The following is a 27864-nucleotide window of genomic DNA, read 5'->3' on the forward strand; positions in this document are numbered from 1 at the left end:
ACAGCAGGACACCACACAGACACAGTAGGACATGTTACCAATACTGCCAACCATCTCATAGCCAAGCTCAGGACATCAATACATGTCAAATGCGTGCTATTTAAACTTTTCAAATATTTGTACTATAGGTTGTGATTATGTTTGGATATGATATACATCTGCATGTGTAGTACAACTAATTGTATTCAACTGACCAAGTCAAAGGGACCAATCAATTGGGCCAGACAGAATGATCAATGAGTCATGTCCCAAGTTAACTATTTCAGGTATTGGACAAGTCTCACCAAGCCTGCTGACCAAGTTCTGTTAATGTAATGAATTCCATCCTTATCAGATGACACAATTTGAACAAATTCACATTGTTGCCATTGATATTTTGGAGGCCATTTAGATTCCTGAAAATTAGTTAACCATTTAATAATTTTCAGTTATTAGAAACAGGAAAATAAATCCTCAGGGAATGTATGAAACACTTAATTTTACATTGCATGGTACTGTGTGGTTGCAATAGCCACCATTAATAATACACCCACATGAGATTCTAACCTCATGATCCCATTCCATTACCATGAAAGAGAATGTGTCCTTACAATCACTCTGAAATAAAGTTGAATGAAGTTCGATGTTATAGCAGTGGTGAGCTAAGGCAAGTAAACCCTGAGGCAGTGACTTCAATTCCCCTAATAGTTTCTGGATATGTATATTAGAGCATGTACTACTTTGAAACATTGCCCTCCAGAAGGATTCATTATGAATGAACTCTCCCATGACAGCTATAACTGTGAGAATAGGTGTGTTGAACTATGACCATTAAGCTTTTCGTTTTAGCCGGAAGATATGCTGCTCTTTTCTCTAAAACCTCAGCAGCAGTTCAGAATGTGTCTAAAATATGCTGTATTCATTTGGGTGGTAAGTTATTGAATGTGTGACATAGAACATTTTCATTAATCAAAACCATGTTAAATAAATAAACTTTATTTTCAAAACCAAAATATGTACAATATAGGCTACACAATGTATATTTCTTAACCATGTCACTTATTCACAACCATCCCAAACCAAAATCAACCAAATAAAAATCTAAGCGGTCAAGAAATGTGTACTTGGTAAAATCCTTAATTTCTATAAACATAAGACCTTGAATCATTCCTAAAATGGAACATCTGTGGCTTATTTTTTCCATTTAACTGAACATCTTTAAGTCAATGCAATATATAGTACAGTAAAATGCACTTTCTGCCATGTGACAGAGTAAAGGTCACTTTAATTGTAGTTCCAATCTTTATTTCCAAACACTCCCAGATTATGTTGAAGTAGAAAAGCACACGTAACTTTAGTACAAATTTTGTACAAGCAGCACAGGCAGCAATGCTCCATAAAAGCATTAGAGGTCATTCACCATTCTGTTATTTACAACTAAAATTGGTTAATTACTTGATTAAATGTATGATTGCAGAAGTGTTTAACTCCTCATATGGTATAACCTTGCTAAGGCATATTAAGAGTTGTGAAGTTGAGATGGGATATTGCCCAGGATCAATCTGGTAGATTAAACACAAAAAGGGAAGGAAAACATCCAGTGAAATAAAGTCTGGTAAATCAACAGACGTATCAAAACAGTTTATACAAGTTGTATTCATTTTGGCTGTGGGGCGATAATATTGAATATCGAAGCCTGTGTGGATTTTACCTCATGGATATTCAGATCCTTACTGACCACAGCACAAAAACACATTTCAGTTGGAGTTCTAGTTGACGTGTTCATTAGTTCCAAGTCCATTAATTACAGGCATCACATTCAGATCTGCTTCCACTCATTCATCAAATGGGACATTCAAGTCTTGACCTTGAAACGTCTGAGAGTATAAGGAGCCTGGTAAGTGAAATCTTCATCGAATTAAAAAAAAAAAAAAAACATTCAGAAGTCAGTTTGCCATCTTCTCCTTCTTCTTAAAAAGCTTCATCAGTTGGGAAAATCGCTTCGCAATCTAAAGATTAAACATAAACAGAACTGACATCAATGCTCAGCATTAACTACTAGTATCTTATATCAAAAACATAAAATGTCATTATCGAAAAGAAACTCCAGTGGCATAATGGCCACGGCCTCCGGTGCACATGTACTGCTGCAGCATGTGTTCGAATCCGGCCCACTGCTATTTCAGCACACTCTCTCCTCTATCTCTATCAAATAAACATGCAAAATATACTTCAAAAACTGTAAAGACAAAAAAACACTCTTTGAATATATAGAACTGGGTTACAATTCAAAAGGGTTCATATAAAAAGGTTTGGTATTACATTAACGTTTTTTTAATATTTGTAAATGCATTATAAGCCATTAATAAATGGGTTATAACAAATTGGTCAAAATAGTGCCGTAGCCTGTCAGTGTTTGCCAAGCAGTGAGACACTATGTACCTTGGGGTATTAACCATTTATAAATGCACTTACAAACTCAGATAATATTGAACCCTTATGCATCATCATGCAACCTTATTTTCAAATGGTTGGACAGTTAAACAATAGTTATTTTCTCACTTTTTGGTGTAATACATTGTTGTTCTGTCCCAGGAACAGAAATGGTTGGCTTTCACACCAATGGTCAACTCCCATGATGTGTCATGCCCCACATTTGAAACAATGATGATGCATTGGTACACTTATTTATTCCAGGAATGAAGGCCTCTTCTGAACATCTCAAGCTATGTTATTGGTTCGCTGGTTTCGGAGAACTGCCCAATTTTGTGAGATCTGCCCATCTGTGAAACACACTTGAAATAAAGACAACATGGAACATGCCCAGAATGTGTTGACACTGACATTACAGTGCGTCGTGTGCAAAGCCCAGACGGAAAAGATTGCGCAAAATAAAACTGTTCACAAGATGAAAATGACGACAGAGAGAGGATAAATTCTCTATGCAATTTGTTTCACTTTTGGATACAGAAATTCTGCTGGATGATTTAGCAAACTGCTCAGCTAGCAAAGTAGCTAGCTATCTTGCTAGCACGTCTATCCTAGCTAGCTAGGAAATGTTAGCATGAGGTAAAACTTTCTGCTAGACGATTTAGGACAAGACAATATTTGGCATAATATAGTTAGCTAGCTAAGTAGGTCACACTTGATGGATAGTTAGCTTCGCTATAGCAGGCAAACTGTAGCCGCTAGCTAACATCAACATGGCAGAATTTCCCTGGAATTTGTTTAGCTAGCGTTTTTGGATTAACACGCTAGTTAGCGAGTTGTCCCTAGCTAGGTAGATGGTAAATGAGCTAGCTTGCATCCTTTGTCAGCACACGTGGCTCCAATTGGAAAGCTGCAATATGCAATTTTTGGGCGACCCAGGCCTGTCCGTGTTGCATACAAACTCACTGCTCATCGTCCCAAACATCCTCTGCTGCCACACCAAGTACGAGCATCCGTAATATGAAAATCATCTCTCCCAAGTGGTCATTCTCTCTTTCTCCCCTTACCCATCTGTCTATCGCCTCCTTTGAATTTCATGCTGTCACAGTTACCAGCCCTTTCAAGCTTAACATCCTTATCATTTATCGCCCTCCAGGTCCCCTCGGAGAGTTCATCAATGAGCTTGATGCCTTGATAAGCTCCTTTCCTGAGGACGGCTCACCTCTCACAGTTCTGGGCGACTTTAACCTCCCCACGTCTACCTTTGACTCATTCCTCTCTGCCTCCTTCTTTCCACTCCTCTCCTCTTTTGACCTCACCCTCTCACCCCCCCCCCCTACTCACAAGGCAGGCAATACGCTCGACCTCATCTTTACTAGATGCTGTTCTTCCACTAACCTCATTGCAACTCCCCTCCAAGTCTCCGACCACTACCTTGTATCCTTTTCCCTCTCGCTCTCATCCAACACTTGCCACACTGCCCCTACTCGGATGGTATCGCGCCGTCCCAACCTTTGCTCTCTCCTCTTCCATCCTATCATCTCTTCCCTCTGCTCAAACCTTCTCCAACCTATCTCCTGATTCTGCCTCCTCAACCCTCCTCTCCTCCCTTTCTGCATCCTTTGACTCTCTATGTCCCCTATCCTCCAGGCCGGCTCGGTCCTCCCCTCCCGCTCCGTGGCTCGACGACTCATTGCGAGCTCACAGAACAGGGCTCCGGGCAGCCGAGCGGAAATGGAGGAAAACTCGCCTCCCCTGCGGACCTGGCATCCTTTCACTCCCTCCTCTCTACATTTTCCTCCTCTGTCTCTGCTGCTAAAGCCACTTTCTACCACTCTAAATTCCAAGCATCTGCCTCTAACCCTAGGAAGCTCTTTGCCACCTTCTCCTCCCTCCTGAATCCTCCTACCCCCCCCTCCTCCCTCTCTGCAGATGACTTCGTCAACCATTTTGAAAAGAAGGTCGACGACATCCGATCCTTGTTTGCTAAGTCAAACGACACCGCTGGTTCTGCTCACACTGCCCTACCCTGTGCTCTGACCTCTTTCTCCCCTCTCTCTCCAGATGAAATCTCGCGTCTTGTGACGGCCGGCCGCCCAACAACCTGCCCGCTTGACCCTATCCCCTCCTCTCTTCTCCAGACCATTTCCGGAGACCTTCTCCCTTACCTCACCTCGCTCATCAACTCATCCCTGACCGCTGGCTACGTCCCTTCCGTCTTCAAGAGAGCGAGAGTTGCACCCCTTCTGAAAAAACCTACACTCGATCCCTCCGATGTCAACAACTACAGACCAGTATCCCTTCTTTCTTTTCTCTCCAAAACTCTTGAACGTGCCGTCCTTGGCCAGCTCTCCCGCTATCTCTCTCAGAATGACCTTCTTGATCCAAATCAGTCAGGTTTCAAGACTAGTCATTCAACTGAGACTGCTCTTCTCTGTATCACGGAGGCGCTCCGCACTGCTAAAGCTAACTCTCTCTCCTCTGCTCTCATCCTTCTAGACCTATCGGCTGCCTTCGATACTGTGAACCATCAGATCCTCCTCTACACCCTCTCCGAGTTGGGCATCTCCGGCGCGGCCCACGCTTGATTGCGTCCTACCTGACAGGTCGCTCCTACCAGGTGGCGTGGCGAGAATCTGTCTCCTCACCACGCGCTCTCACCACTGGTGTCCCCCAGGGCTCTGTTCTAGGCCCTCTCCTATTCTCGCTATACACCAAGTCACTTGGCTCTGTCATAACCTCACATGGTCTCTCCTATCATTGCTATGCAGACGACACACAATTAATCTTCTCCTTTCCCCCTTCTGATGACCAGGTGGCGAATCGCATCTCTGCATGTCTGGCAGACATATCAGTGTGGATGACGGATCACCACCTCAAGCTGAACCTCGGCAAGACGGAGTTGCTCTTCCTCCCGGGGAAGGACTGCCCGTTCCATGATCTCGCCATCACGGTTGACAACTCCATTGTGTCCTCCTCCCAGAGCGCTAAGAACCTTGGCGTGGTCCTGGACAACACCCTGTCGTTCTCAACTAACATCAAGGCGGTGGCCCGTTCCTGTAGGTTCATGCTCTACAACATCCGCAGAGTACGACCCTGCCTCACACAGGAAGCGGCGCAGGTCCTAATCCAGGCACTTGTCATCTCCCGTCTGGATTACTGCAACTCGCTGTTGGCTGGGCTCCCTGCCTGTGCCATTAAACCCCTACAACTCATCCAGAACGCCGCAGCCCGTCTGGTGTTCAACCTTCCCAAGTTCTCTCACGTCACCCCGCTCCTCCGCTCTCTCCACTGGCTTCCAGTTGAAGCTCGCATCCGCTACAAGACCATGGTGCTTGCCTACGGAGCTGTGAGGGGAACGGCACCTCAGTACCTCCAGGCTCTGATCAGACCCTACACCCAAACAAGGGCACTGCGTTCATCCACCTCTGGCCTGCTCGCCTCCCTACCACTGAGGAAGTACAGTTCCCGCTCAGCCCAGTCAAAACTGTTCGCTGCTCTGGCCCCCCAATGGTGGAACAAACTCCCTCACGACGCCAGGACAGCGGAGTCAATCACCACCTTCCGGAGACACCTGAAACCCCACCTCTTTAAGGAATACCTAGGATAGGATAAGTAATCCTTCTCACCCCCCCCCCTTTTAAGATTTAGATGCACTATTGTAAAGTGACTGTTCCACTGGATGTCATAAGGTGAATGCACCAATTTGTAAGTCGCTCTGGATAAGAGCGTCTGCTAAATGACTTAAATGTAAATGTAAAAGGATGGTTAGCCAGATTTTTCCCACAATGGTTGAATGAATATGTACCTCTTCTAAGATACTCTCCCAAAACAAGTTCCAATCCCCCATTGAAAGTAAGTCTAAGAAACTGTATATCTGAGGTAATTTTATGGTTCCTGTTCTTAAGTTTCATTTTCGCGTCTTTTACTTTCGGTTTTGTACACAAACTTCAAAACATCTGAAAATAAAACGTTTGGGTTTTTGAAATATATTTCACAGCGGTCTAGATGGTACAATTATTCTCTACACTATACATTGTATGCCTTGTCACAAACGGATATTAGGCAAACTATTAGAATTTTAGCAACCAGGAAATGGCGTTGTGATTTCTGCATATTGCACTTAAGACTAATTTAATATTAGCTAGTGTATTAGCAACATTTTTGATAACACCTTTAGTGTTAGCAAGTAATGTTAAAACCTCTTATGGCTGCATCCCTTGTTTTCAATTTCCACCTGAAGACATACCCTAATCTAACTGCCTGTAGCTCAGCCCCAGAGGCAAGGATATGTATATTATTGGTATAATTTGAATGGAAACAATCTGAAGTTTGTGGAAATGTTAATTGAATGTAGGAGAATATAACACAGTAGATCTGGTGGAAGAAAAGAGAAAGAGCATACGTTTTCAGTTTATTGTTGTAGCATCATCTTTCACATGTACTAGAATAGCCACACAGTCAGATAGGATGCTGGAGATAATTTTGATGGATAACACAAGAAGGCAGCTGTAGGTGTGCAAAGTTTCAGACTGATAACTTCAGGAATGGGTAAGCTACATGACATTTAGCATGAAGTCACCCAGGTATCCCACACAAGTTGCCCAAATGTACCCAAGTGGCCGAATTGGTGAAATGACCTATAACTATATACAACAGTGCAAATAACTATATACAACATATCAAAAAGCAATTCTAACACACACATTATTATGATTTTTTAAATATTAGAATACAAAAACAAAAAAACAGTACACCCTTTAGAAGTCCTCTACACAATATTTTGCTGCCTGTGCCATGTCCCATTGCCTCTGCTTTACATCAGAAAGAGACTGCTAACTGAACAAGTGGTGCAGGTCATGCAACACAGAACACAACGATGCCTCCATGCTGTGCCCTTTTGGCCCTGAGGCACAGTCATGACTACAGTAATGAAAAATGACTTGTGTCATGCATAAAGTAGATGTCCTAACCGACTTGCCAAAACCATAGTTTGTTAACAATAAATTTGTGGAGTGGTTGAAAAACCTAAGTGTATGTAAACTTCCGATTTCAACTGTATTTTCTACTATCTATTACACCTTGCCTATGCCGCTCGACCATCACTCATCCATATATTTATATGTACATATTCTCATTCACCCCTTTAGATGTGTGTATTAGGTAGTTGTTGGGAAATTGTTAGATTACTTGTTAAATATTACTGCTCTGTCGGAACTAGAAGCACAAGCATTTCGCTAAACTCACATTAACATCTGCTAACCATGTGTATGTGACCAATAAAATTTGATTTGAAGTTACATATGGACAGTACCAAAACAAAATGATTTAATGAGTGTCTCTTTGCAGCAAAATCTGCAGAGTTGGGATGGTTGTATCCCCCATATAACATTATATTGGTTGCAAGAATGTTGTATAATAATTTAAATAGAAAAACAAAGTTCTGAATCCAGTGTCGTTTTGTGTATTAGTTCATCGAATCGGTACATCGAAAATCTCTTCCCAACTACTTTGCAATCTACATGGCACAGCTGTCAATTTCTTGGTCCTTTCATGTAACTGGTATACTTTTTCAATAATCACAATTAACCAATTGTGGTCTTTAATGTAGGGCCGACAGACAAGTTCCTTACGTTCTCCCCCTTCCACTTGCCTCTTCCATTTTTGCAGTAATTAAACAGACATGAAAATAGCAATATTTTGAACATTTCATTTTCAAATAATCAAGTGAGAGTTTGTAATCTGAATAAAGGGAAAAGGGCCATTCTTGAACATGGGGTGAGACATTCTTACTAATCTGCTAGAGAACCAGTTTGAATTTAAGTATAACATTTGAAGCCTTTAGTGAGAGGTCTAATGCTTTAATATTTAATAATTTCTGCCCTCCGAATCCATATTCATTATATAACTAAGTCTGTTTAAATTTTGTTTGGCTTGCCTTTCCAAATAAAATTGAATATTTTTTGCTCAGATAGTGGAAAAAAAAAAAAAAAAAGGTTGCTAGGTGTAGGCAAGGCCACAAGCAAATACCGTAATTTCTGGACTATTAAGTGCACCTGAATATAAGCCGTACCCATTGAATTGTAAAAAATTATGTATTTTGTACATAAATAAGCCGCAGGTGCCTACCGGTACATTGAAACAAATTAACTTTACACAGCCTTTAAACGAAACACGGCTTTTAAAAGCCTATTTATTGTTGTTACAAGAAACACGGCTTGTAACAAAAATAAATAGGCTTTAACGAAACACGGCTTGAAAAAAATAAAAATAAAAATAGTGAATTTGCGGAAGTTTGAAACTTTTTCCTCGTAGTCGGGAGGGAGCTGCTGACACAGACTTGTCCGTACCCTGATGGACAGGCCTTTACGTCTCATAAATCTTAGACACCACGATGGTCCACCTCTAAAATCCTCAAACTTCATTGCAGTGGCGATTGTTTTGGCTTTCAGTCGGATCTGCACAGTCGAAACACCTCAGCCGTCTGCTCTCTATGTGTTGACCCAGTCTTCAAACTCATTTTCTAGTTCGGGCCATCTGCTTTTCTTCCCTCTGAAAGCTTTTGTTGTCTTTTTGCACTGAGTCAGTTCCTCATGCTGCTGTTTCCAATGTCTTATCATCGACTCATTAAGGCCAAGCTCCCGTGCAGCAGCTCTATTTCCTTTTCCAGCAGCCAGATCGATCGCCTTCAACTTGAAAGCTGCATCATATGCATTTCTCTATGTCTTTTCCATGATGAGGGTGACAAAATGACTACCGTAATCAGAATGATGGGAAGTTTGAGCGCGCTCGATTTACGTCACATTATGTGACGGTGCTCAGTTTTTTGGCGGCATGAATCTTGTGAAAGCGGGAAAAATCCATAAATTAGCCGCGTCATTGTATAAGCCGCGAGGTTCAAAGTGAGAAAAAAGTAGCGGCTTATAGTCCGGAAATTACGGTAGGTAAACTGTGATATAACTAATCAGGGTGATTTTTCCACAAATAGACAGGTATTTTCAATTCCACAGGAGCAAGATGCTAACTTTAACTTTAAATTAAAATGTATGGGAGTGAGATCATTGAATACTGAGTACGTCCACATATTTTCATACAATGTAATAAAATAATTTATCTCCTGTTTCAGGAAGTTACATATATGACCTTCCACCTCCACCTGGGATATAGAAGCCTGCTGAAACGTAAATAAATATCACCTGGAAGCAGGAGCAACAGTGTGCTGCATTTCCCTTTTTGTTTTCCATGAGTTTGCCTACAACTCCAGCACCTGCGGAAAGTACCTGGATGTGCGCATGTTCTTCAGCGTTTGTACACTTCACCGTCAGACCATTTTATTGTTAAACTACCCGGTAATGTAAAAGTTGTATTCTTTAGTGATCCAATACATAATATAGTACATTTTTTGTAATTTCGTTATAATCCAGAGGTTAGAAAAAGTATCTGGATCCTCTATGAGGCTGTGGAGAGATCCAGCTTATGGATTTAAACGAAAACATGAATCATCAGGGTACAATGACACCTTTGTTTTTAGGCCCTTGATATTCTTGTTGGATCTGACTTTAATAGCTAACATTTCAATGGCCATAATAAATAGATATGGCGATAGTGGACAACCTTTATTTAATCCCATTGACAGTTTAATACTTTCTGAGAAGTAGAAATGATTTACTATTTTACACCTAGGGTTACCACCCATCCATACACAACCGTTCAACATTTTGGGGTCACATAGAAATGTCTTTGTTTTTGAAAGAAAAGTTATTTCTTTGCCCATTAAAATAACATCAAATTGATCAAAAATACAGTGTAGACATTGCTAATGTTGTAAATGACTATTGCAGATTTTTTATGGAATATTTACATAGGCCCATTATCAGCAACCAGCAACCATCACTCCTGTGTTCCAATGGCACGTTGTGTTAGCTAGTCCAAGTTTATAATTTTAAAAGGCTAATTGATCATTAGAAAACCCTTTTGCAATTATGTTAGCACAGCTGAAAACGGTTGTTCTGATTAAAGAAGCAATAAAAAATTAAAAAACGGTTCTTCTTTAGACTTGTTGAGCATCTGGAGCGTCACCATGTGTGGGCTCGATTACAGGCTCGAAATGGCCAGAAACAAAGACCTTTCTTCTGAAACTCGTCAATCTATTCTTGTTCTGAGAAATAAAGGCTATTCCATGCAAGAAATCATACAACGCTGTGTACTACTCTCTTCTCACACACACACACTTGTATAAGAGATTCTCCAAAATGTAAATATTCCAGGCATTTATATATAAATGCCAACCATACTTTTTCAAAAGCCTTTTCAAAGTCAGCTATGAATTCCAGGCCTGGTCTCCCATATTTTTCATAGTGTTCTATTGTTTCCAAGTACTTGTCTTATATTATCGCCAGTGTATCGTATATATTATACAATATTTGACAATACCTTTTTAGTTCTATGTGCTATGCATTTTGTTAGAATTTGTGTGTAAGAGGCCTCCAATTTGTTTAATGGACTGGATCTTTATATTTACCACTTGGGTCCTGATTCAGTAATAATGAAATCAGAACCTGTTGAGTATCTGATAATCTACAATTTTTTACAGGAATGGTTAAAACATTCTAAAACGGTCATCTGAGTCCATCAAAAAAGGTACAGTATAACTCAACTGGTATGCCATCCAGACCTGGAGTTTTTCCTCCTCTGTAATTTGGCCTTCACATGAGTATTTCTGTACAGCTGTTAATTTTACATTATTAATAGGAAAAAAATACTAACAATTAAGTTTGGTTAGTGGAGATGGAGGAGACAAATGAAAATAAATGGTTAAGCTACTTTGCTTCCTCTTTCAAAATATTGTTTGGTGAATCATGGGTGACTAATTTGTAGCAAGTTTCAGTACATTTCTATGTTGAAGATTAAAAAATGATTTGGGGCATTTTTCCCCATATGCCATACAGTTCGCTTTATTTGAATAAGTTCCTCCATTTATTTTGGGTTTTATCTATGGTACAGATTGTATTGCTATCTGTACTGTTAGTCCCTCTAGTTCCTTTGTTAATATGAATTATTTTGACCTAAATTGCTTTTGTTTTAAAGATGAGTATCGAATTGCATGGTCTCTATTATTATTTTTTAGCCAGCAGTACTAGCTAAGCCTAATTGGTATAAATCATGATAATGATAGTAGAGTTGTGTAGCTAGAGTGTCTATGCTAAATTGTAAAAATTCCTCCTCGCCAACACAAACGAACAGATGAAGACACAGAAGGGGACCATGAGACCCCAGGTTGCATTTTAAATAGTTAACTGTTATCAATTTATATTCTGACTTGTAGTGTTAAAAAGGGGAGAAAAAAAGACATCCCCTGTTAATCCGAATTAGCCTGGCTAATGTATCCTTCCATTAAATTACATTTTGTTCTTACTATATATACTGAACAAGAATTTAACATGCAACAATTGCAAAGATTTTGCTGAGTTACAGTTCATATAAGGAAATCAGTCAACTTAAATAAATTCATTAGGCCTTAATCATTTATAGATGATTTGAGAGTTCACTCAGAGCTTAGACATACTTACAGGCAGTATTGGGTACTCATCACTACATACATGAGAAGATTCAACACTTTGTTAAACATGTTCAGTCAATGAATAGGGGGGTATGAAGAGGGGTATGAAGACCAAAACACTCAACATTGTGAGAGGATACCTCCTCCAATGATCCACCAACCAAAGGTATTACGGCTACCATTTCACGCCAGATCGTTCAACATACTTAGACTATCACATAGACTATCACAGAGAAGTGTGTAAATGGCAATATGTTAGAAATGATGATTGAATAATGTCCTGGATGTAAATTTGACCAGGGCATCAGGGTTTCAAAGGTGGGTCAAGACAAATCATGAAAACCAACCTCTTCTGTTCCTGAGACAGAGCACCAATGCAGCACACTCAAGTGAGGAAATAACTATTGTTCAACTATGCAACTATTGAAAATAACATTGCATGATGATGCATAAGGTTTAATCTTATAAGCATTTGTAAGTGCATTTATAAAGGGTTAATAGCTGGAGGTAAATATTTGCTCACCAATTGGCAAACACTGACCAGTTAGTTATTGCACTATTTTGACCAATATGATTTCACTGTTTATTAACTGCTTATAATGAATTTACAAATTATTCAAAACGGTTAATAGTGTGATTATAACCCCTTTATAAACCCTTTACAAATGGAACCTTATTGTAAAGGGTTACCCAGAATTGACATCAATGCTCAGCATTAACTACTAGTATATTATAACAAAAACATAGAATGCCATTACTATCAAAAGTAAATTAGTAAAGACATACCTGAGCGGGTGTCTTGTTCAATTTCTCTGAAAGGGCAGAGAAAGTATCTGGAGAGGAACCTTTCATCTTCAGTGCGAGGAGAATATCTCGGTCTTCATCCCTTCAAGAAAAACAATTATTTTAGTGCCAATCATGACACTTGACAGACTCTCCAACAGCTAACATACAAATGGCACATAACAAAAAGGCATGTATTTAAAACTTCACTAGGGTAGGGGGCAGCATTCGGAATTTTGGATGAAAAGCGTGTCACAATTAAACTGCCTGCTACTCAGGCCCAGAAGCTAGGATATGCATATAATTAGTAGATTTGGATAGAAACCGCTAAAGTTTCCAAAACTGTTAAAATAATGTCTGTGAGTATAACAGAACTGATATGGTAGGCGAAAATCTGAGGAAAATCCAACCAGGAAGTAGTATTATTTTGAAAGGCTGTTTTTCCATTGAAAGCCTATCCACCATACAGACTTAGGACCCAGTTCACTATCTCTATGGCTTCCTCAACATGTGACCAGTCTGTAGGCATTGCTTCAGGCTTTTACTCTGAAAAATGAGGGACAGTGGAAATTCCCAGACATGAACCAAGCACGTGATCGGGAGCGCGCATTTCTTGTTTACCCTTTCCATTGACAAAGATTTTGTCCGGTTGAAATATTATTGATTATTTATGACAAAAATAACTTGAAGATTGATTTTAAACATCGTTTGACATGTTTCTACTATCTTTTATTGTACTTGTTTTACTTTGCGTCTTGGTGTTAAGAGCGCCCATTGTGCCTTTGGATTTCTGAACTAAATGCACCAACAAAACAGAGGTATTTGTCTAACATGGAGACCTGGGAGTGCCACCAGATGAAGATCATCAAAGGTAAGTGATTAAAATTAATGCTATTTCTGACTTTCGTGACACTCTCCTTGGCTGGAAAATGGCTGTATGGTTTTCTGTGACTAGGCGCTGACCTAACATGCGCCCTGCAATTTCACTGGCTCCCACTTGTACCAGATAGGTTAAAGACCAACTCACCTTGTCCACGTCACCATCACTTCACCCTTTTTTACTATGATATTCTTGGCAGACAGGCTGTTGGGTGATGGGGTAGATTGGGGTGGAGTAATGACTTCACTTCTCTCCCTCTTGGAGCTTCCAGTCCCCTTTGCTTTGGGACTTTTTGAAGACTTCTTTTTATGCATGCTCCTCTCTGGGATCACCTCCTTTTTAGCCCGCTTTGCTTTAGTTTCCACATGGTGCTTGGTGCGCCTTTTCCCGGTCTTACCCTTGCTGTGGTCTCTCTCTGGTGTGTCTTCTATGATGGTGAGGCACGGTGAAGATAGCGCAGATGCTGTTTCGGTGCTTGTGGAAAGGCTGGAAAGGTAGAAAGGAGGACTGGCCTCTGAAAAAGGGGATTTTGAAGGAGTTTTTTCTGGGGGCTGATCTTCGTCTTTACCACATTTTTCTTGTCCTGGTGGTGTTTGAGGGCTCTCAGCGCCCCCAGGATTGATGTCTGCACTTGTGAGGCTGATACCTGGGTTGGTAGAAATTACTTCTGGGCTTGTGAAGTTGACACAGTTATTTTCTGGGTTGGTGGCATTATTTCCTGGGTAGGTAGAGTTGACACTGCCTGGGCTTGAAGAGTTGACTCCTTGGCTTGAGTTGATTCCTAGGTTGGTGTAGTTGACCACTTGTGTGGTGGAATTGATGTCTGGACTTAAAGAATTCACTACTAGGCTTGATGAATTCATTCCTAAGCTTGTGGAGTTGACACTGCCTGGGCTTGAGAAGTTATTTCCTTGGTCGGTAGAGTTGACGCTGCCTGGGCTTGAGGAGTTGACCCCCGAGTTGGTGGAGTTGGTGTTTGCATGCCGTATCCTCACAATGAAATGATCATTTGACTTCTCCATCACTACTGCCTGCATGGGCAAGTGAGGCTTGAAGTGAAACAAGGGGTTAACAGGAGCCTCCCTGGTCCTGCCACCACCGCTTGATGCACCGCTGGAGTTGTCCGTGTCCAGGGCAAGGTGAATGTCCTGCTCTGTAGCGTCTTCCCCATCCATAAGAGCATCCTCACTGAAGTGTGCACTGATGACACTGTCCGGAGCAGGCATGGGCTCCCCGCTGGCTGGGTGCAAAAAGCTGAGGTGATTGTCAGACTTGAGAGGTGAGGGAATTGTGAGAGACCCAGACAGATCTTCTGACAAGATGGAATATGATCTATGCGAGAACACACTGGACTGTGGTGTCCTTCTGCTTTCTGGTAGGCCGGAGGGCACCTCTAACATGCAACTCTCATCCAACAAATATGGATTTAATGGAATTTGGACTTTTGAATTTGGAGAGGAAAACTTGATAGGTGAAATAGCTGACCATGTGGCAATGAGTTTAGAGGGAGTACCAACTTTACTTGGGGTACCAACGCCTAGGAAACGCTCCCTTTCTTTCAGAGGAGTACCAAGGGACCAGCCATGATTGTCCCCAGCTGAGACACTCGTTTCGAGCAGATCAGACCCTTGTAAGAGACACTTGAAGATCTCTCCCATCTGAGAGTCCGTTACCAGGTTGAACGTTAGGCTGGAGGCTTGCTGTTCTGTGAGGATTTCAAAGTCAGGCTTGTCATGGAGTGAGCCATTTTGAGACAGCCGGCGAACATAGGTTGCTGTTCTCTCAGCAAATGAAGAGCTGTTTGATGGTAAGATCTCTACCACGTGTTGCAAAGGAGGTTGGATAACAGGAGGATCTGAGGTTTGAGGCACCAATTCCATATCCTCTTCGAAGGACATTTTAATATTTTTGCCTCTTCCAAGACCTGTTTTGCAAGGGGGGACAGTCCGAGACCTGGTTCTTTTCATGCTGGTTTCAACACACTCAGTGAATTCCTTTTGCAGTCTTTTTGGTGCAGAAGTTCTGGTTATGGTCACTCCCTGCTGCATTTTAAGTTCAGCGGCCACAGATGGCTTGGGGGACTTCACAGGCAGCTTGGGTACACCCTTTCCAGAGAGACTCTCTCTTTTTTCTGCTCCTGCCGACTGGCTTCCGCTTGAGGATTTGCAAACACTTCTCAGTGCAGTTTGAATCTCCTTGAATAAGAAGTCTAACTGCACATCCACGAATTCCCACAGTTTCAACTTCATATTAAGTGGTTCTTGGTCAAAGATGCGGTTGACAATGCCATTATTTGATAACTTACTCAAAACAGAAATTATGATGTTCTTCAGTTTAACTTTGAGGTAATCTTCTTGGCTGCATAGTTTAGTAAAGCTTACACTATCAACAAAGTCTGTAAAAGAGGGAAAAAAGGACATGTCCATAACACCGCAGAAGGTTTTCTTAGGGAATGTTGAATGAAGCTTCATGTACTTCTTTCTGCACTCATAGCGAATCTTTGCAAGCATGGCCATAACCTCCTCCACGGTAGACAAGGCAGCATTGGGTAAAGGAGGTTGAACAGTTTTGTAGCGGGTTTTGTTTGATGTGGGGCTTCCAAATGGTGAAGTCAAGGTTTTGCTTCCGAGTTTAAAACTATTTTCTTTGGCCGGCTTCTTTGAAAGTCTAGGTGATGACTTGAGAGTTGGTTGATTTTTATTCGTTCTTGTGGGCCGAACCGTCATGGGTGGAGAACTTGGCATGGCTGGAGTTTCTTCCTCTTCACTTTCACTAACAATTTCACCCTCTTCCAGTTCCTCAAGGCTGGAAGGATGGACAGAGGTCTCATCCACATCTCGTTGTGCAGCATGTGTGACAAAGCAGCCAGGATTGTTGTTCTCCTGATTCACTTCCGACTTCTTTGAATTGGAATCTCCAGTAGCACTGGGAAAATCTGGTCAAATACAATACATTGATTAGCTAATTAAAAGCATACCATGTCTACACAGTAGTCAGTTTCATGGAGTTAAAAGCAGTTGATTAGCATGTGTATACCTATTAAACCCACTCAAATCTAAGTTTAGACATGTACTGCCTTAATTGTTATAAGTGGTTATAAAATGAAAGATGAATCTCTCATGTGAAGTTCAATCGTATCCACAGAGATCAAATGTGGACTTAGGCTTTTGCTCTTGCCAACCAGTACACATCTGATTTAACTAATCATAGACTTAAAAATCATGATGTTAAGGTGTGTTATTGCTTGGTTAGAACACAATCCTGCACCCACACCAGTCCTCTGTTGATAAGAAGCCTCGCAACATAGACCACATCACACACAATTCAATTAATTATCTGAAAGCCAATTCACATTTGCTGTACTGCTATTCTTGTTAATTAGTTTGACTTGTCTTCCTAAAGCCTATCTGAAGACATTTGAAATGTCCATCTACTGTGTATTAAATAAGGTTCAGGAGGTGGACCAACAAACAGAATTACCTGGATGAATGACAACAATATGACAATACCCCCACCTAAAAGTGCATGAGTAGTCGCGCAATAGTCATCTTCTTGTCCCTCAATTGTTTGCATTTTTGTCCACCACTTGTAGGTGTTATCTCTCTGATATCACTCAACCCTGATCTTGTTCTTCTCTCTCTGCATCAACAACTACCTGTCCACTCCAAACATCTTGGGAGAGAGTATAAAGGTCTCTAATTGTTTGTAATCTTGGTAAAGGCAACATGGTGAACCCATAAAACGCATAACTGTAGTTTGTGTGTTTTAATTAACTTAAATCAACCCAAAATTATTTATAAGGAAATTACTTAACATCTTAAAGTAATGATACAGTGGGGCAATTGTGCAAGTTATCCCACTTAAGTGTAATTTTCATCATAGGTACACTTCAACTATGACAGACAAAATAAATAAAAATATCCAGAAAATCACATTGTAGGATTTTTTTAATGAATTTATTTGCAAATTATGGTGGAAATAAGTATTTGGTCACCAACAAACAAGCAAGATTTCTGGCTCTCACAGACCTGTAACTTCTTCTTTGAAGCTCCTCTGTCCTCCACTCGTTACCTGTATTAATGGCACCTGTTTGAACTTGTTATCAGTATAAAAAAAGAAACCTGTCCACAACCTCAAACAGTCACACTCCAAACTCCACTACGGCCAAGACCAAAGAGCTGTCAAAGGACGCCAGAAACAAAATTGTAGACCTGCACCAGGCTGGGAAGATTGAATCTGCAATAGGTAAGCAGCTTGGTTTGAAGAAATCAACTGTGGGAGCAATTATTAGGAAATGGAAGACATACAAGACCACTGACAGTCTCCCTCGATCTGGGGCTCCACGCAAGATCTCACCCCAGAACCACACGGGGGACCTAGTGAATGACCTGCAGAGAGCTGGGACCAAAGTAACAAAGCTTATCATCAGTAACACACTACAGCCAGGGACTCAAATCCTGCAGTGACAGATGAGTCCCCCTGCTTAAGCCAGTGCATGTCCAGGCCCATCTGAAGTTTGCTAGAGAGCATTTGGATGATCCAGAAGAAGATTAGGAGAATGTAATATGGTCGGATGAAACCAAAATATAACTTTTTGGTAAAAACTCAACTCGTCATGTTTGGAGGACAAAGAATGCTGAGTTGCATCCAAAGAACACCATACCTACTGTGAAGCATGGGGGTGGAAACATCATGCTTTGGGGCTGTTTTTCTGCAAATGGACCAGGACAACTGATCCTTGTAAAGGAAAGAATGAATGGGGCCATGTATCATTAGATTTTGAGTGAAAACCTTCCATCAGCAAGGGCATTGAAGATGAAACGTGGCTGGGTCTTCCAGCATGACAATGATCCCAAACACACCGCCCGGGCAATAAAGGAGTGGCTTCGTAAGAAGCATTTCAAGGTCCTGGAGTGGCCTAGCCAGTCTCCAGATCTCAACCCCATAGAAAATCTTTGGAGGGAGTTGAAAGTCCATGTTGCCCAGCAACAGCCCCAAAACATCACTGCTCTAGAGGAGGACTGCATGGAGGAATGGGCCAAAATACCAGCAACAGTGTGTGAAAACCTTGAAGAATTACAGACGTTTGACTTCTGTCATTGCCAACAAAGGGTATATAACAAAGTATTGCGATAAACTGTTGTTAATCACTTATTTTCCACCATAATTTGCAAACAAATTCATAAATTCTACAATGTGATTTTCTGGATTTTTCCCCCTCATTTTGTCTGTCATAGTTGAAGTGTACCTATGATGAAAATGACAGGCCTCTCATCTTTTTAAGTGGGAGAACTTGCACAATTGGTGGCTGACTAAATACTTTTTTGCCCCACTGTGTGTACACACACACACACACACACGTCTTTTTACTGTTGTATTATTTCTTTACTTACCTATTGTTCACCTAATACCTTTTCTGCACTATTGCTTAGAGCCTGTAAGTAAGCATTTCACTGTAAGGTCTACAACCGTATTCGGCGCAAGTGACAAATAAACTTTGATTTGATGGACTGTCATTTCTATTGGCTTATTTGAGCTGTTCTTGCCATAATATGGATTTGGTCTTCACACAAACAGGGCTACCTTCTGTATACCACCACGACCATGTCACAACACACCGGATTGGCTCAAATCGCATTAAGGTAAAAAATAAAGAAAAAAACATTGAATAAGTAGGTGTGTCCAATTTTTTTTACTGGTACTGTGTCATGTACAGTTGAAGTCGGAAGTTTACATACACCTTAGCCAAATACATTTAAACTCAGTTTTTGCTCGACAAAAAAATAAATATTATAATCTTGATCGACCAACAACCTTTCGACCAAACAATCGACTAGTGGAATAATTGGGGTCAGCCATAACAAACTCATCATTACACGATTGTCTTTCTAAATTAAAAATCAACCTCTTCACCCTCATCATTCAGTTCAGCCTAATTTCAATTAAATTGTGAAGTAAAGTGCACAATTATTGCCCATTCATCTATTTGTCATTCAGTGAGGATAGATAGATGCATTAGCACCTGGCTGGGTACCAACATCCTACAGAACATTTTCTTGGAATTAGGTGTGAAAGAAAAACTAAAAAGGCTCTAAATACTTCTGTGTTTGTGATTTCAAAATTCAGACAAATGAGCACTATTATTTTTTGGGGCAGATTATTTTTGTAACTAAAAACAAACGTCAGTGGCTGTTGGGCAATGGCGGTTCTGGTGTTAATAATTACGCTTACCCTACCTAACAACTAATGCTCAGGTCTGCTGAGTGCAAATTCGTGATAAATTCTGTGCAACTTCCGCCAAGCGTTTACTGTGAACACTGAAGCTGTACCTGCTTTAATTTACTGTTTTAACAGTGGCCAAGTAGGCTACTGTGGTAAAAGGCCTCACAAAAAATTTTAACATGGAAATAGCTGTTCTATCATTCAGCCTACAGTAGCAGCCAATGTGTTGTATTCAATGTAGGAATACATTCCATGAGACTTTTGAAAAAAACATGCAGGGCTTGACATTAACCTGTCCCTATCCACTGGTCCTTGAGACAAGGAGGTAACTGAACATTTTGTTGTGTTGTTTGATGCAAGAAACCACTTTACAATTTAAAAAAATATATATTATTATTCCCTTACCATTATTACAGAGAATCAGACAAATTATGCTGCCCTCTGTCTATTGGCTACTTAGCTTATTCAAGCATGTCTCAAAATACAACACCGGCCATTTAAAAAAAGCTCTTTACCTGACTCGATCTTGGAAGATGTCTAGAAATGTTCAAGTTTTGTGCTCTTTCAGGAAGAAATCCCTCCCACATTTCTGACTACAAATTAGCTAAAAAAGCGCAAATAACTCACTATTTAGCAAAGAATACGAACAAATGTGCACACGTGGCCACATGCAGCTCTCGCTTTGATCTCAAAATAAGAGCACAATAATTGTGACTGTTCATGCCGTAAAATGGTCCAGTTAATAGTTATCTATGCAAGACTTAGTATGCAAAACTTTTGTTTCGGTATGTTGCATTGAAAGTGGCTAATACTGCGTTGATTCGGTCACAATTCCCACAGTAAAGAGAAACATTGATAGTGTTACCTAATGGGGAAAACGGCTTTGAGGGAACATTGCTAACAACGACATACTTTTGCATCTTCTTAACATTTAGCATAGAACAGAAATTGTTAAACTAAACCAAACCAAGTGATGCTTACCTTTGCAAAGACTCTTGAAGTAAGCAGGTTTGCTGTGACATGGCAGCTGCTGGCTTTTCGTCTTCAGGCGGACTGGGCTTGTGAGTGGGCTTATGGCATGTGGAATGACTTTTAGATTACTCAGTGTGAGCATCATCGAGTCCTCATCATGGGCCATCGGAATGGAGCTTGAGGGCTCAACATTCTCCTCTTCGTTCTCTGTGTAGCTTGGCTCAGAATTTAGGTACTTCTTTGGTGTCTCCGCCAAACCACTGTTGTGCTGTTCAGATGGGGCAACTTCTCCTGTGGTGCTACTCACCTTAGACACCCCAATACTGCTCAATGATGAACTTTGTTCCACAAGAGTTTTCTCCTTCTCACACTCCACAGGGATCTCTGTGACATCAGTAATGACCTCAGACGTGATGCCGATATCTACCTCCATGCTAATCGTACTGGACACAGCATCCTTGGAAACATCTTGCCCCTCTGTCACATTTTTCTCCAGACTAGAATTAGAAATAATGGAAGCAGGCAGTTGTTGAAGGCCCTTAGGTTGGACAAGGGGTGATACTTTCAGAGATTCTGATTGTTTTCCTGGACTACCTTCAACAGCAGGATGTCCCACACAGAGAGCAGCAGGTGGATCTTGTGTCACAGTTTCAACAGCTTGGCTTTTACAGACCAAAGCACTGGGAGTTACACTGTTGGACTTGTCAGTAATAATAACCAGTGAATCTCCAGTTGAATGTTCAGGGGTAAGTCCATTAGCAGATAGGCCGATGTCGGTATTTGAATTGTTTCTACAATTCTCAGTGACAGTAGTAGTAGTCGCAGAGAGAGCAGCAGCAGTCAAATCCTTAGACGTGCCAGTTTTGCTTTCTGAGTCACATTTTTCAAGTCTGCTCTCCAGTGGAGTTTTCAAAACAATGTCACAGTCTGGATCTGAAACACAATCCTTCCTGAGAGGTTCTGGTGTGGTGGGTTTAGTCCTCTGACCCTCCATGACCTTGGGCAGCTCAGGTCTTCCTTCGGAGCCATCTTGGACAGTACTGTCTTCTACTTCTAACTGGCACTTATGTCGCTCTTTGGCTACTGTGGCTTCAGACAGAGGCTTTTCAGCATCCTGACAAGATTCTCTCTCTGCATGTCTACTCTCCATACTTTTAGGTTGTGGAGGCTTTGAGATTTCTGAAGAGGGCTGTATAACTGGGTTCTCAAAGACCTCATGGGTGTCTACTACACTACTGTTGATTTTGTCTAATACAAGCAATTCTCCAAGATGAGGTTGTCCACTGTCTTCTGCTGACTGGTCTTCAGGAACATCATCAGGTGGTGTGCCCTCCTCCTGTTCCTTGACTTCAGCAGACTGTCTTGGTGTTTTAACTGGTGACAGGGTGAGGTTCAGAGTTTCCATGAAACTTAACTTTCTGTTGGGACCGTTTTCCTCTATAGAGCTTTTCTCAGCCACTTTGGCCTCAGGCGGAAGCACTTCCGATTCCTCATGTGTCTTTTGCTCCCTGACTTTACCATTGACCATGTTCTTGTCCTTACTGACGTCCGCACTGCATCGGTTATGTTCCTTTGTTCTTTTTTCCTCATGCTCCTTTCCTCTCTCTGTACAACTGCTTTTTCTTTCTCCTGACCTTTTTTTCTCTTTTCTGATCTCATCCTCTCTTTTCCTCTTTTTCCTTCGATGGTCCCTTGGAGGACTTGTCCCTCCCTTGCGATTAAAATATTCACTGGATCGTTTAGTGAGACTGGCTTGATTTGAATAGGCATGCCTTCTGTTTTTAGAGGAAATGTCTTTAATACTTCTACTACGGTTATCGTCATCCTTATCAAAGCGAAGCACCTTATCATGCCGACTAGACCCTGTTGATAGAATGTCTGCACTGTCTTTAGACAATCCTTTAGACGTACGGTAAGAGGAAGCAGTGCAATGCAAAATGTCTGAGTGTGGGCTTTTAGACTTATCTGATCTCCTGTGTACCTCAACATCTGAGGGATGAGGGTATCTGCTTTTGTTTGACTCATATTTTCCTATATCTTTTTGTGCTCTGTGTGACCGGTTCCTCTCATCTGAATGAGATTCCTTATTTACATCTGGACTGTTTTTATGTCGCTGCTCCTTTGACTCAGACAGCCTGGGACTTTCACCTCTGTCTTCTCTGTGCTTGGTTTGTTTCGGCTTGTCTGACAGGCCTAGTTCACGTGTATGGTGTCTTTTCACGGAGTCCTTACTGGAACTGCTAACAGAAGAATATGTGCCTTTCACTGAAGCTTCTGAATCGCCTCTAGAGGTGGAAGGAATAGGCGGTCTGAAATTTCTTGCGTCAGATGGGGGTTGGGGGAGGACCACATCTCTGTCTTGACAGAGCAGCTGATGAAGATCCTTTACAACACAACCCTTGGATCCTGGTAGTTGAGTTGGTGGAGGTGGACCCGTATGATTCAGTCTGGTTGGAACTTCTGGTTGATAAGGTCCCGTATGATTCAGTCTGGTTGGAACTTCTGGTTGATAAGGCCCTGTAGGATTCAGTCTGGTTGGAACTTCTGGTTGATAAGGCCCTGTAGGATTCAGTCTGGTTGGAACTTCTGGTTGATAAGGCCCTGTAGGATTCAGTCTGGTTGGAACTTCTGGTTGATAAGGCCCTGTAGGATTCAGTCTGGTTGGAACTTCTGGTTGATAAGGCCCCGTAGGATTCAGTCTGGTTGGAACTTCTGGTTGATAAGGCCCCATAGGATTCAGTCTCATTGGAACTTGATTTTTCAAGCAGTTCATCTGAGATTGATGGTGAGCAGCAGGACCTCTCTCTGGCCTGAAACTAAAAGTTAACATAAATTACTCACATGCCTAGATTCACAGAGACCACAGCAATTATTCAATTGACCCCATCTAATGGATACATAGAAAACATGTGTAGACCCCTAAATAACGGTTTATTTGATGTACCCTGCCAACTACGAGTTACCGCTTCACAGGTGTATATGAAATATGAAGGGTCAAGACACTTACCTTTGGCTCAACCTATTTATCTCCTTGTCCTTCCGCACAACCTCCATTTTAGCTGTTTTGATGAGCGCACAGATGTTCTTCTTCAGACGGCTGTTCTCTGTGTTCAGCGTTGTATTCTTCAAAATGACAACAACATCTCAACCACATACAGTAAGTGGTTATACTAACTGCAAGTCGCTCTGGATAAGAGCATCTGCTAAAATGACCAAAATGTAAATAAGAAACAGAGAGAACCAATGCAATAATTTGTCAATGTAGCCTTTCCATCACCCACTAGTGCTGAACAATTAGTGCTTTTTGAAGTCGGTTAGGTTTTGGTTCGATTATTAAAAAATAAAATCACGGTTTTCAATTTCGATAATTTTTTTCAGGCATTGTGGGTTGAATGCTGTAAAACAGAATAAAACAATTAATCAAAGTCCAATGATGGTAGTGACTGCCCATTACTGCTTATTAACCATCATTTATTCACATTACATTGATCAAATATTTCAGTTGTGTATATTACATTTGTTTTAGTTGATGACTTATTATTACCATTTCATTCCAAGTCATAATCTCTATAGAGCTGCTGCCTATGCTGTCTGACAAAATCACTATTTTAGTAGTTCCTCAAAGTAAATAAGGCATACTTTTAGGACTCCTGAATACCAACTATCAATCACTTAGATCATGGGTGTCAAACATACAGCTGGGGGGGGGGGTCCAAACCTGCCTGAGGGTGGTTTGAGTAAAAGAAAAACTCTATATACTTTAAAATGACTAAACCTGAATCGAAACGGTATAAAAATGATAGACTTCTATTCATAGTTTCTTGACTGTCCAGTTCACTAGACAGTCAGGGAACTTCTAAAATTAAAATAAAGATGGATCGAGGACTATTTTTTGCCAAATTTGAGGCAAGGAAATAACATTTTCAGTGTGGCCCTCCAGATCTCGTTGAAGACCAAATGCGGCCCCCGGGGCAAAATTAGTTTGACAACCCTGACTTAGATAACGCAATTTCAGGTAGAGATAGCTTGTGAAGCAAATGCTCTCTATCCTGCATTCTTCTCTCTCTCGCTCAGTGTCTGCCCCACACTAACCTAATGTAGCAGGTGGAAAAGAAACAGACTGGACAAGAAGGCATGGTCATTATGGTCATCATTATGGTCATTGTACTTAATACCGACGCTTTCTGCGCTAAACTACGTAGAATAATGGCCTGTTGGAAACTACAACATCACACAGTTCAGTCTTGATCCGATTTATCTCTAGAAAAACAATGTGAGCATTGAGCTCACAAACAAACAAAAAAACAACTAAATGGAAATAATTCAAATAATTGAACCACGGTCGGATCACTTAGTAACTTTAAGGTTTATAAACAACTAACATTTTGGTTAATCGCTCAGCACTATCACCCACAGAGAATAACAAAGGATTTTCAGAGGGAAATACATTTTTATCTAATGTTCAAATTCAAGTAAATGTTAATTGATTTATCCAATCTATTTCTGTAAAAAATATTTAAAGTACTTTTATGCTCCTTGTATTTTAAGGGGTACTACTAATACATGATTGACACTTGAGACGTTCTGTGACAAACCTTTGCTTCAATCTGCTGCAACCGCCTAAGTAACTCTTCAATTTGGCTTTGTGCAGCATTGTATCTGGTCCTCAACTGTAATGAGACATAGGTACTGATGGTTAGTTATTCCATTCTAACAGGACCTGTCTATCAGTGATGAACAGCATTCCATTTTAGACAAAGCAAAGAGAAAAAGAAAATGCACAGATGAATTGGATAAGGATTACAGTACAAACCTCATTGTAGGAAGAGTCTTTATCCTGTTGTTCCTCCGTTATGATTTGTTCATATAAATCCATAGAGCTCAGTTTCTGTGGTGAGAGGAGTGTGCAGTTTCTTTCTGTAATAAGATTACACAAACATGAAGCAGGCCATATTATCAGTTAGAACATGGATATCTTTTCTACTTCTAAAAATATATATCTGACTCGGACCATCTTGTGAAGAACCAATGTGTATGTTTGAGTGATATTTACCTGCATTTGGATAAATCCTCGGACTTGCCAAACCAGAATAAATATCCATAGAATCATCATCGAAAGCTGCCACCGTATCTGTGAGGTAGAAGTTTTGCAACGATAAACAAATAAACAGCTGTGTTTCTTTTCTTTTTTTAAAACCTTTATTTAACTGGGCAAGTCAGTTAAGAACAAATTCTTATTTTGAATGACGGCCTAGGAAAAGTGGGTTAACTGCCTGTTCAGGTGCAGAACGACAGATTTGTACCATGTCACTTGGGGATTTGAACTTGCAACCTAGTCCAACGCTCCAACCACTAGGCTACCCTGTAATTGCACTGCTGTAATTTCACCACATGGAATGACATTACTGTAGAAATGCCTTCTATTATTGGATTAGGATAATTCACATAGCAGGTTAGGAGACTGAGGTTAAGAAAAGAGTTAGGGTTAGCAAAAATGCTCTCCTAACCTGCTCTCAAAATCACCTCGTATCAAAGTGGTGTGAAAAGCATGTGTCCCATCTTTGGCCAGTGTTAAAGGGAAATATACAGTACCAGAAAAAAGTTTAGACACACCTACACATTCAATGTTTGTTCTTTATTGTTACTATTGTCTACATTGTAGAATAATAGTGAAGACATCAAAACTATGAAATAACACATGGAATCTTGCAGTAACCAAAAAAAGTGTATATTTTATATTCTTCGAAGTAGCCACCCTTTGACTCGATGACAGTTTTGGCACTCTTGGCATTCTCTAAACCAGCTTCATGAGGTAGTCACCTGGAATGCATTTCAATTAACAGGTGTGCCTTGTAAAAAGTTAATTTGTGGTATTTCTTTCCTTCTTAATGTGTTTGAGCCAATCAGTTCAAGACTGTTGGAAAAGCATTCCAGGTAAAGTTGGTTGAGAATGCCAAAGCTGTCAAGGCAAAGGGTGGCTACTTTGTAGAACCTAAAATATATTTTGACTTGTTTAACACTTTTTTGATTACATGTGTTATTTCGTAGTTGATGTCTTCACTATTATTCTACAATGGAGAAAATAGTACAAATTTAACTTTTGACTGGCACTGTATACATGTATAGCAGTGTACTCACTGCAGTTGTCTTGACTGAGATCACCATAAACTTCGTCCATCAAATCCCCATCCATTCTCCCGATGCTCAATCAATGGCTCAGAGATGTACCTGGAAGAAACAATGCATAATTATCGAGTATGTTTGTGTGTGTGTGTGTAGCTAGCTAGTTCATTGCGGAATCTAAATTAGCTACGTCGGCTCCTTGTACATGCACGGATATAATGGAAAGCACAGCCCAGGCATCAGCACATTTTAGCTAGGTAACAGAAACAGGCTAGCAAGCCAGTTAGTTTATTTAGCTAGCTAACGTTCGTCTGAGACCTACAAACCTAACTAGCTAGCTACAAACTCAAGACATGGAAGAGTCTGAAAATAGATTGGAATGTGAATTAAAAAATAAATGAATCCACTCACCATATGAACATAGATTCGATGAATGTTGTTTAGAATGTTATTATTATCATCTGTTTACAATCACTGTCGCGCCAACCCAACGACAACCTTTTTCAGGGAGCAGAAAATAACGACATTTTCCCGCGGTCTGCAAAACAGATGCCAGCGGCTCTTCCGGGACTTTCAGACATTCAAAGTAAAATTATCATATCAAATGATTTAGGCCAAAATCATACAAAGCCAAATTAGCTAGATTATTTCAGATAAAACCCCTTATCTAAGGAAACCACAGCTTCTGACTTCAAAAAGTTTGCAATTTATCTAGCAAGCTGTCTGGTCTAACTAAGCTAGTTCGAGACCCGAGGCGTTTCACTCCGTAAATATTGTGCTGTATGGAAAAAAAAAACTAGGTGTCATAGGTTATATTTCACTTCAAAAGCGTCAACTAACGTATGACTGTCGCTTCCAATCGCGTCATGTAAGCGACATCATTTGGACATTCGACCCGGAAGTGTTTCTGATTTAC

The 27864-nt window shown here is 40.7% G+C and overlaps 1 protein-coding gene across 1 annotated transcript; it reads right to left on the minus strand.

The window, feature by feature from the left end:
- Positions 1-955: 955 nt before the first annotated feature.
- On the minus strand, positions 956-27776 carry LOC118398760 (CASP8-associated protein 2-like). Its single transcript, XM_052471130.1, has 10 exons — positions 27360-27776; positions 26964-27053; positions 25879-25956; positions 25639-25742; positions 25421-25495; positions 23833-23948; positions 20835-23641; positions 13779-16566; positions 12755-12854; positions 956-1988 (listed from the first exon to the last, which is right to left on the minus strand). The coding sequence occupies exons 2-10, from the start codon at positions 27016-27018 to the stop codon at positions 1926-1928; spliced, it is 6186 nt and encodes a 2061-aa protein (XP_052327090.1). The 5' UTR covers positions 27019-27053; positions 27360-27776; the 3' UTR covers positions 956-1925.
- Between the last annotated feature and the right edge of the window lie 88 nt (positions 27777-27864).

Source organism: Oncorhynchus keta, chromosome 19, assembly GCF_023373465.1.
Source record: "Oncorhynchus keta strain PuntledgeMale-10-30-2019 chromosome 19, Oket_V2, whole genome shotgun sequence".
Classification (NCBI taxonomy): Eukaryota; Metazoa; Chordata; class Actinopteri; order Salmoniformes; family Salmonidae; genus Oncorhynchus; species Oncorhynchus keta.